Raw genomic sequence first — 10,363 nt, 5'->3', positions numbered from 1 at the left:
GAGAGAGGAGAGAGAGAGAGAGAGAGGAGAAGGAGAGAGAAGAGAGATGAGAGAGAGAGAGAGAGAGAGGAGAGAGAGAGAGAGAGAGAGAGAGAGAGAGAGAGAGAGAGAGAGAGAGAAGAGAGAGAGAGAGAGAGAGAGAGAGAGAGAGAGAGAGAGAGAGAGAGACCTGTGAGAATTTGTCCATCTGCTAATCATTCTTGTTGCCGTCAGGGTATGCTGAAGAAGACAAAAGTAACACGGGAATCTTTGAAACGTGCGCAAAATGCCCACCTGCGACCAGGCGCCTCCCACGCTGCCGCCTAACGTCGTCATCTCGTCCTACAGAAAACCGTACGAACTGAACGGACCAACTGATCTCAACAAATATCGCCAATGCTGTCCCTTGCTGTTTGTCAGATTATGATTTCGATGCACTATATCGATCACCCAAGTCTTAGAAAAGGAGGTTGTAACAAATGGTCGATGTTAGATGGCTCGCTCGCATCATTGCATCGCATCGGAACATTTAAACAGATAGTATTTTAGCCTTTTTCGCACACTTACCTGGTAACCGGTTTTTTACTTTAACGAAGTTTTTACCGGCCGGTTTTCCACCGCCACGACTCAGTCACATGTTGCCATCGGCAGAATCGGCTACAACGCCAAGAAGTCGCGGAGCAAGAGTAATGACGAGGACGCTCACAGCCGGCCGGATGACTCTGAAGACGGTACAGAAACAACAGAGCATGACGGAGAGCCGGGGGAAAATGACAACGACGGAGTCGCCTACATCCAGCAAGAGGAGCCGAAAGTCGGCGCAGATGCATCAGAACAAGAGGAAGAGCCACCGGCAGAGAAGGAGCCGGAGACGCAGGGCAAGCTCGCGCCTGCTCCATTTGAGAACGGAGAACACCAGCGCGAGCTGGAGGGCAGAGCGTCACCTCAGGTCGTCTTCGAGGGGGTGGAGGTGGACCTGTGAGGAAGTAAGGACAAGAGTTGCTGTCCAGGCGTCCAAGAAGTGACTCTTTACGATCGGATCACGGCGGATGCCAAAACCGCTGATAACCGCCATAGGGGATGCAAGTTGGTATGGTAATTAGACCAATCTGTAAAACAGCGGGGCGTATCTGGGAAGACAGTGATAGGCTTGCCTTCAAGATATTGCGTGTCTCAAGGCTGCGAAGTAGTTGCAGTGGCTGTAAGCTCTTGTCTGACAGCAAAGCTTGTACCCGGGCAGCCTGTCGTTATCACCTTAAATCCACTCCCGGGCATCCGGAATAACATAGCCACAATGTTTAATCCCGTGTATCATTCTTTACGCAGCCAAAGCATGCTATATCATAAATACGTCGCGCGATTATCTGTTATGATAACCCTCATGTATCATAGCTTGAGCGGCCTTCCATAAGACTTGTGCCTGACTTCGTTGCTGTGGATTAGATGGCCACTGTGACGAATACCTTGATGGATTGCTTCTCACTAGTCCCTTTCACGCAAACACTGTTAGACAGGGCCTTCAAATGCTCGAAAAGTTGGATAAGTAGGAAAGAAATCCATGGTTTGTTATAAGAGCTGTAAGAATTGCCGTAACTTTACCCCTTGGTGGCGGCGTTTTTATTTCACCATGGTATAGGTTGAAGTGGGGCAATTTGAGCACATTGGTAAGTTGATCCCATCCATATCTCTATCCCAAGATTCCACTGTTTCCGAGCGGCTGCCTGGCGGTACGTTTGAGAAGCTCGGCCTAGCTGTTTTGATGCGAACGACGGCGGGCGGGCGATGGGTGCACTCTGAACATTAACATGATTCTGACCCGTTGATGTGAACATTTTCGAGGATGTACAACGTGTTCTGTCGTCTTTGGTTTCAGAAGGTATCATTGATTTACTGACTCACATGTATTTGGCCGTGCCTGCTCCTGAAATCGCCATATATTTCGCGCGGATGAGCTTGAAAGCAACTCTTCAGCCACGCTGTTTCATTTGTCATATCGTAGTGTGGCAGTTTGTTCCAACACGGAGGTGGGTAAGGTGATTACGGCTCAACTCCACTCAATACATGGACAGCACACCAGAGATTACGTGTCTAGCTCGTGCCAACGATTCCAATAAACACATGGAAGGAACATCTAAAAATAGAGGAGGGTTTAGAAAAGCACCCATCCTCGCCTGAGGACGCCTACAACGCTGATGGGACGGGCGTAATCACGGAGCAGACGCCGAAAAGGTGGCGAAATAGGGATCGAGGCAGGTGGGCCCATCGCTTCCACAGAAGGGGGGGGGGGAGTTGTGTACGCTGCCTTGTTCAGGAAGCGTCGTCGGGAGTTCTGTGCCACGACTCATCATCCTTCCTTGAGTGAGCTACCCGAATCACTTCCTTCGAGGCGCCCCCACAGGCACTGCAGGATGTGCAACGATGAGGATGGGAGGATAAATGGATGGGAGGGTAAACGAGGATATATTCCTCGGGTACCTCATCCACTTTCAAAGACTCATTCGATGTTCGGCAGGCAGGTCCTCATCATCCCGGACAACCACAATTCTCATATCTCGCTTCGGACAAGTGAGTTTGCTCGCGCCGACGGGGTCACAATTCTTGCGCTTCCGCCGCATACTTCTCATTGCCTTCAGTCTGTAGACATATCGGTTTGCGGTCCGCTGAAGACCTACTGCAGCAGGGCTATGAAGGACTGGATGCGGGAAAATCCAGGTCACACGGTGACAATCTACGGCGTCTAACAAATCGTGGATATCACGTACACCAGGGCCTTCGCCGGGTCCAGCTTTCAGCCTGCGTTCAGAGCAACTGGGATGTTCCCCTTCAACAGAGGTGTTCTCCCAGAGCACGCATTCTCGCCGGCAGATGTGACCGACAGGCTGCTACAGAATGTCTCTGGCGCCGGACCAGGTGGCGTACTGCAGGGCGCGGGCGCCACAGCCGCAAGACCAAGTACCGCCTCGCAAGGAGTGGCATCATCCGATGTGGGACCATGTGGCACCCTGCCGTGGAACCAGGTAGCACCCTTTCACGGACTGACCTGGGGTCCGATGGAACCGTGCTGGACGCATCAGCCACCTGCGCTGCAGCGGAAGCCATAATACCCATATGAAGAGTTCCACCACGAAAGAGTGAAACAGCCAATCGTAATCAAAGACGATCGATGGTCCTGACATCGATCCCCGAAAAGAACCGACTCCAGCAAGAACAACAGCAAATGGGAGCAAGCCGCTACGCGGGAAAGTAAAACCACAAGGCGGAAAAGCCAAGCGGAGTCGATGAAGAAGAGAATGCCGTCTTGCGACGATGATAGTGATGAAGATCAAGAAATCAAGAAATATATATATATATATATATATATATATATATTATTTCTGATTTCTTTATCTTCATCACTATCATCGTCGCAAGACGGCATTCTCTTCTTCATCGACTCCGATATATATATATATATATATATATATATATATATACATATATATATATATATATATATATATATATATATATCACGCCGATATGTGCACAAAAGATCAACATTTCACCGTGTTAAGTCAAAAGCTCAAAATTTCCCTTCCTACTAGTACAGGTTACCAAAATGTAAAAAATGGCTCACCTTAGACTACTTTACCCAACCTAATCGTTATTTCATATTTGCGGCACATTCTGATTCGGCCTCATGAGATCAAACGCACAGAAGAGTTAGTGCATGGTGACGAACCGTAAACACTTCCAGAGTAAAGGATAACGGCTATCTTGATAGCCTATAGAAAAAGACTGCGGGCTTCGCCCTCTGTACATCAAATTTTTCGTACATTTTAGAACTATGCGCCTGTAGAATGCGACGTGACCAAATCAGGTACGAGTCAAAGAAACGCTGGCGCGAAAAGGGCTGTCATGACTAAGCACTGTACGATTTGGAATATGTCCAGATTCGACTGAAGGTATGATGCAACTCTGGGGTCGGTTCAGCTAAAACCCATTCCGATCGCAACACCTTAAAAAGATGAGTTTCTTAGTCACCTAGCCCACTTACACATCTGTGCAAGCCATCTGCTTTGTTTATTACGCAGTTATGTGAAGCAGGACGACTCCCCGCACGTTTCTCACATGTTTTGCTGCAACTCGATGGTCCGACGCTTTGACGAACTTGGTCATGAGACCCACATGTCAATAAGTCGCATCTTTTCTCCGGGAAACTACTTCCCGCAGCGATGCGAGACCGTTTCTGCCATTCTTGTGCGGTGTGGTCAGTCGGAGCTTATATCGGACCTTGGTCTGGCTTGCAGGAGATTTAAAGCGGTTGTCTACTTATCTTTCCGCTATAGGCTGTGAATATAGTAAGATTTCATAGGAGTATTGTATTTACGCTGTCAAAAAGTGAATGCAGCCAATGTAAGACGGGCAATACTCAATTTATCGCAAATTAGGTTATAATAATTCGACCGCGTTCTTCTCATGTCTGTCTAAAAAAATGAGAAGTTTACGTTTAATAAGATGTGATAATCCACCCACTGGTGTTTCTCAAAAGGTGTAAAAGCTTACCACGACAGCTGAGGACATGGCTCCAAACATAACTGTCTTAACTATTGCGTAGCAAAGCATATTTCGTACATCACTAAGCTCGCTCGGCCGTCACAAAGCCTCACAAAGCACATTTCGAGTTTCACTGAGTTTGTATCTCACAAAGCTTAATTTGTCACGCGATGGCAGAAAGATTCAAAAACGCTGGAACCATGTACTCAGCTGTCTGTGATAAAGTTTTCCCTGTTTTAATAAGGAAGTGGTCGAAACATAGTGTTCAGTGATAAATAACAAATATATTCATGTTCGGCACGACCACGAAGAGACTGCGGTGAAATGATCATAACAAAAGTCAAGTGTTTGTGAGCAATTTGATCATCATTTATAGTGGGGAGTACATACAGACGAGGTAACAAGAACTAGTACATAGCTTCTTACAGCACTTAACCATTATCGCCAGGCTCTGCCGGGCAGATATTGCCCGCGTGATAGCATCACTTGTCCGTACATATTTTGCCGTCTGAGCGCAACAGCTGCAATGGGAACAGGAACATATTGAGAAAAAAAAAACATTCGAAATCCCCGGCACGAGTCATCACTGCTGGTCTAGCGACATACGATTATGAGTCGCAAAGTAAAAATAATCTAGACTCACTACACATTGAAGAAATGGTAGAGAACTATGACAAGAGACAATAGTACTATCATTATGAATAAAACGACAAAGACCAAAATGTCCGATAGTTTAGTCGATCATTTCTCGAGGACTGTCAACATCTACATCAACTGATAAAACTAGGTAAAACGGTTAGATGCACTTGCCTCTTGTGGGGTCAGAAAGCGGTAAGGAACCAATTTCATTCCGGGGCTCGAAGGGGCGAAACACGCTCCCACAGAATGTGCAAAGATTCCTCGTCCATTTCGACGCCCAAGGCCAATGTGAAGAGATTGATCATTAATAAACGACACCCTTAAAACGAAATGCATGCGATTGAGATTCTGCTCTGTGTGGCCGTGAGATATTCATGTAACGTGAAATGCCCACGGGTTGTTCTGCTAATTCGCTGTAAAGCTATGATAAACTAGTGGAGGCGACGATAGCCACCCAGAGCGGAGCGTCTCGAGATGCCGTGAAATGCGATATGATGCTCCTTGTAGCAACACTAAAACAAGAAGAAACGTAGCGTCTAGAATGTAGTCATTTACCATGCGTACGTGCGGCTGGTCTAGCTCGAAGAATCAGAACCAAAACGGAACGTGAGATGCATCATACCAAGATAGGTCGTCGTGAGTTTACGGAACCGTTTTGTTCATGTCGCGTTTGCGCGAGGATTAGCATTGATACAATGTGCCATAAATTCCTTAGGAATATGGGCACTTGTAAAGGCAAGGAGCCCTATTTTTCCGTACATCCACCACCTTTGCAGTACCTGCGAGAGGACCGTCTATACAAGCGTGAAATATAGCCTCAAACTTTGACATGTCTGGAAGCCTGCTAAGACAGTCAACATTTTCTAGTGTCTGTGTTAGTTTTAGCTGAATAATAACACTGCTCTTTTTCATCAAAGTGACCATATAACGCCGCCATAACGCCGGAGACTGACGCTGGAGAATGCACGGGCCGCGCACCGTCGACATTTGGTGCTCATAGGCACAAGGATAAAAACGAACGCGTAGCGGAAAGTAATATGTTTGAGTGCTTCTTGTTCTTAATAAATACGTTTCGCAGGTAAATCCCTTCGCATACTTTCACCTGTAACATTTTCAGAGTTATACTCTAAACAAATTAACAGCGACGACACGACAAACATTTTACGCAATGTTTGGAGTATCTGCTGTTCGTGTTAGTGTAACTGCTAATCCGATCAAAGAAACAAGATGGAAACTGCGCGAGTGAAAAAACGGCCAATAATACCACTTTTTCGTAACAAGGAATATATAAAGCATCCGAAATTCCTACTTTTTGGTGCGCAGTGGTTTCCCCCGCCTGAGGCTGCTACCTAGTGCTAGCAGCAGCAGCCGACGCCGTCCAGCATATGGAAACTGCAATGCCGGGAGTTTGCATTCTTGCAATTCAAGAATGTGCACGCAGATTCGTATCACTTTTACCGTCCGATTCTGAAAAGGACACACATCCCGAGCGAACAGGGCTATGAACAGGCTATGTGGTTAACGCGTATCAGCTATCAGTTGCCCCTTTGTGTTGTATTATATCGACGATATGTGATGGCATGCTTAGATATGATGCCTGAAACTCCTATGATTGAACGAGCTCATTTTGCGCTGTGAATGCAATACAAAAGTTTGAATCTAATTGGGATTAGAACCAGAACCTGTAGATCACCGATGGCTTCGTCTTTTCTGAGGTGTCTAATTGCGAATCCCACGGTACCGTCTGAGCTTAAACGTCAGAAATACAAAAATGACGTAATCGAAAAACAATCAAAATGACCATGATTGAAAATTGATACCCGCGATACCAGTCTTGAAACACAAAGCGCACGAGCCACCAAAATTTTATGAGCACATCTTACATTGTTCCGTTACATGATAACGCTCCCGAACCTAGCGTCAATCTGCCTCTCGATACCGCCTGCATTTTATCGATTGATTCAATGATTATGCTGAACGTGAATGAGTTTGATTCGGAAAATCTTGATGCTCGCGGGTTGTACCAAAAACGTTTACGAAATATTGCATTTCACTAATATTTGCTTGCTTAGTCTATGACAACATGGTAGCGTGAAGCAAATCACAAGTAAATCGAATGAATCTCAGCTGAAGCAAATGCTCGCAAGTCTGCTTTGGCCACATTCTGAGCACTGCGACAGCAAAACGACCTAGGCTCAACTCACGCATACATAAAAGCGGAGGAAGCAGTGAGTGCATGTCCCGTGCTGTGGCAAACCACAACTCTGCTAGGCAAATTTGCCGCAAAAACAAATTAAGAGTCATGTGTCATGCCTATGTAGGTTTAGGTTTTAATGTTTAGTTTTAAGTAGTTTACATTATCATCCGGTCTCTCACCTTCGCGAGTGCGGCTGTTTCATAGCATCTTGGCAAAAAAATCAACAATACACTTTAGCATGTCATGAATGATCAACACTCGGCACTGCTACATGACGTCAGTGACGAACATCCAGCATCTGTTTCTATCGACTCCTTGGAGAAGACGAATGGAGTAAAAGGGCGATAATACAGCAGATAGCCTAAACCAGACGGATGAGAGCAAGGACCCGTCGCCGAGTTTCGTTCACGTTTTGTCCTCAAGTCTCGTGGATTCTGATGGCTCACCAAGTTCACATTCGATATTTCAAAATGGCGAGCATGTGAAGCTTGAAGCATCAACCTCAGCAACTGTATTCGTTTGTCCGAAAAATGATGTCCCATTGTGTCCTAAAAACAGCATTACAGATGGAAGAGTAGATGAAACAGCTGCGGACGGCCCATCGCTTTGCGAGAGAAGTGAGTGTTGCATTCCACGACCGAGAAGTAGTTCACACACGTCCAGAGGAATGCACCATCGCCTTACTACCATGTCCGACCATCACATCGGAAGCAAGGGCTGCAAGGAGCCGCACCAGGTGTAAGCAACATTCCAAAATCCCCATATCTGTTGCGGAGCACGTCGTCAACAAGGGCACCTAGCCCGCCAAACCGTCCCGGAGATGGACCCACGTGTCCTCCAGACCGTCCCGCGCCGGAGGCGGACCGGACCCGCCGCCGGACCGGCCGGACCGGGCGCCCCGGCGCTGTGCGCCTCGCGCCGCCACTCGCACCCACACCCTGGAGCGGCCGACGAAGGACTTCGTGCGGCTCAACAGGCGCGGCGAGTTCCGGCGCACAAGAACGTATCACTCGCTCCACCTGGAGCGACGCGCCGGCGGGGCTGGGCTCGGGACTGAGACGGGTGGCGCGGCGCCCCGGCTGACGGAGCCGGGGGGAGCCGAGCCGCCGGAGCCGTCGGAGCCGCCGGAGCAGCCGAAGCCACCGGCTCGGCCCCGCCGATCGATGAGGAGCCGAGCTCGCCGCGCAGCCCGCGCTCGTCGCCGGCCGCGGCCAGCTCGGGTGGCAGCCGGCGCTGGCCGTGGCCAGCCGTATCCCGGTGCGGACCGGGGGTGGCTCGACCGAAGCCCGGCCGGCGAGAGGAGTTTCATGAGTCGCGCCGCTGAGCTACGACAGCTCCGACTGTCAGCTGGACGTGCCCCGGCTGCCCGCTGCCGCTCTCGCAGCTATCGCTGATCGACCGTCAACGATAACCGGGCCCTGGTGAGAGCCTGAGAGCAGTGTGGGCTAGCACCCTTCGAACCCAAGACGACGTGAGCTTACACGAAGGTTCACCTATTTCGGTCCTTCTCACCCCACCGTCTATGTGTACCGTTGCAACTGTCTCAGAAAGATATCATATTAATGTGTTTGCAGCATGCTTAAAATGAAATTCCAAATACAGCCTCAGTAGATTGTGGCAACGCACAGCCTACTGGTGATAAGAATGAATGAGAAAATGTCGCAAACAGGTATTTTAAGAGATTCCGATACATTGATTTGATAGTACAGTAGTGTGCAAGCCTGACTACTCCGGCCACGACGATTGTTGGTGAAATGAGCCTTTTACGGCAGTTGTATAATTATGCTGTCACGAGACCGTCGCATTTCAGCTTTTGGACGCCAGTGCGCCCTCCCTGCTCGAGCACGAGTATCATGGCAGCACCGACCATCGAAACGACCTGATTGTTCTCGAGGATAACACATCATCTCTTTCCCTGCAGGTCAGAAAAATTCGCAATCTACGCGCGTAGAGACGGGTGTTTGCGAGGGAAACAGTAAAATGAATGGCTTGAATTGATAGCAAAATTAGGCGGAAACTTTAGAAAAACACTTGATACGTTTGAAATTGAATCACTCTGTTCACTAACAAAATACTTCCCGCTAGAAGATTGCCTAAGACAGCTGTAACTTGCAGAAAATGCCTGAAGGTTTGTTGCAACGAAAATTGTTAGTCAACACTCATTTGGCCGGCATGGAAGCAGCCGGCCCGCTGGGCTAACGCCTCGTTCGCGAACAGATGCCAAGGCCCGCGCGTGGCCAGAGCGCCGCCCGAGCGAGTACAGGTCCCGCCGCGTCACGTCGAGTACACGCCCAACCTGAAGCCCTACCCGCGCCACTACATCCGCCTCGGCCGGCTCGGACCCGACCCGCACACCGTCCGCCAGAGGGTGAGGCGCTGCAGGATAACGTGGCAGGGCCCTGTGTGAGGGCGAAGAGGAACTGAAGAACAGATGTTAACACGCGCCCGGGTGGTCGATTGAATACCCTTTGCTCCGGTGGGGCCAATTTGACCCTCCGAGAACTCCAAACTACGATAGTTAGAAACACCAAATTCGCAGGGTGGGTTGGCCTTTGCGTGAACTCGCATCAAAATTTCAGGTTCTTACGTCATAGCCTTGAGGTTGAATGAAGCCAAATAGGGTTAAACTCTAGATTGGTGCCTTAAGTGTCCATTACGTTCTCACGCAACCGCCGTGAAGCTAGACAACTGTTCCAAGCAAAATAGCAATGGTCTTCAGTGAAGGTCAGTGTCCTTTTGACCTTTACAACGTCAAGGCGACACAATACCTACGACCATTTTGTCATTCGAATAAGTACCAGAGATTACGATAGGCGGTGTGTTCCTGAAAAGAAATTGTTGACCCGAGCCAATTAGGTCACTGACCTATTCTGACATTTAAAAAGTCCATGGATTATGCCTGTTGCGGTCTCCACTATTAACCAATTCGAAATGAGCACCAGAACCTACCTCATACACCAAGTTCTCGCGTAAAAAAGCAGGAGTTTTGACCTCAGTCTGAACCTTTATCCC

The 10,363-nt window shown here is 48.5% G+C and overlaps 2 protein-coding genes across 2 annotated transcripts in view; one reads left to right on the top strand and one right to left on the bottom strand.

Annotated features, from left to right (window-relative positions):
- Positions 1-213: 213 nt before the first annotated feature.
- Positions 214-2,045, top strand: LOC119099446 (uncharacterized; the record flags this gene model as incomplete). Its single annotated transcript, XM_037222603.1, is given in 2 exon segments — positions 214-333; positions 631-2,045. Coding segments are annotated over 2 exon segments (399 nt in total). The 3' UTR covers positions 962-2,045.
- Positions 2,046-9,625: 7,580 nt separating this feature from the next.
- LOC119098109 (zinc finger protein 691-like) overlaps positions 9,626-10,363 on the bottom strand; it is a 5,038-nt gene continuing 4,300 nt past the window's right edge. Inside the window, exon 4 of the mRNA XM_037221037.1 lies at positions 9,626-9,647. Within this exon, the coding sequence (XP_037076932.1) occupies positions 9,626-9,647 (22 nt within the window). The remainder of the gene's footprint in view (positions 9,648-10,363) is intronic.

Source organism: Pollicipes pollicipes, unplaced genomic scaffold (assembly GCF_011947565.3).
Source record: "Pollicipes pollicipes isolate AB1234 unplaced genomic scaffold, Ppol_2.1 Scaffold_4740;HRSCAF=5597_pilon_pilon_pilon, whole genome shotgun sequence".
Lineage (NCBI taxonomy): Eukaryota > Metazoa > Arthropoda > Thecostraca > Pollicipedomorpha > Pollicipedidae > Pollicipes > Pollicipes pollicipes.
Note: the sequence above shows the minus strand (reverse complement) of the source record. Positions and strands in the feature narration are given on the sequence as shown.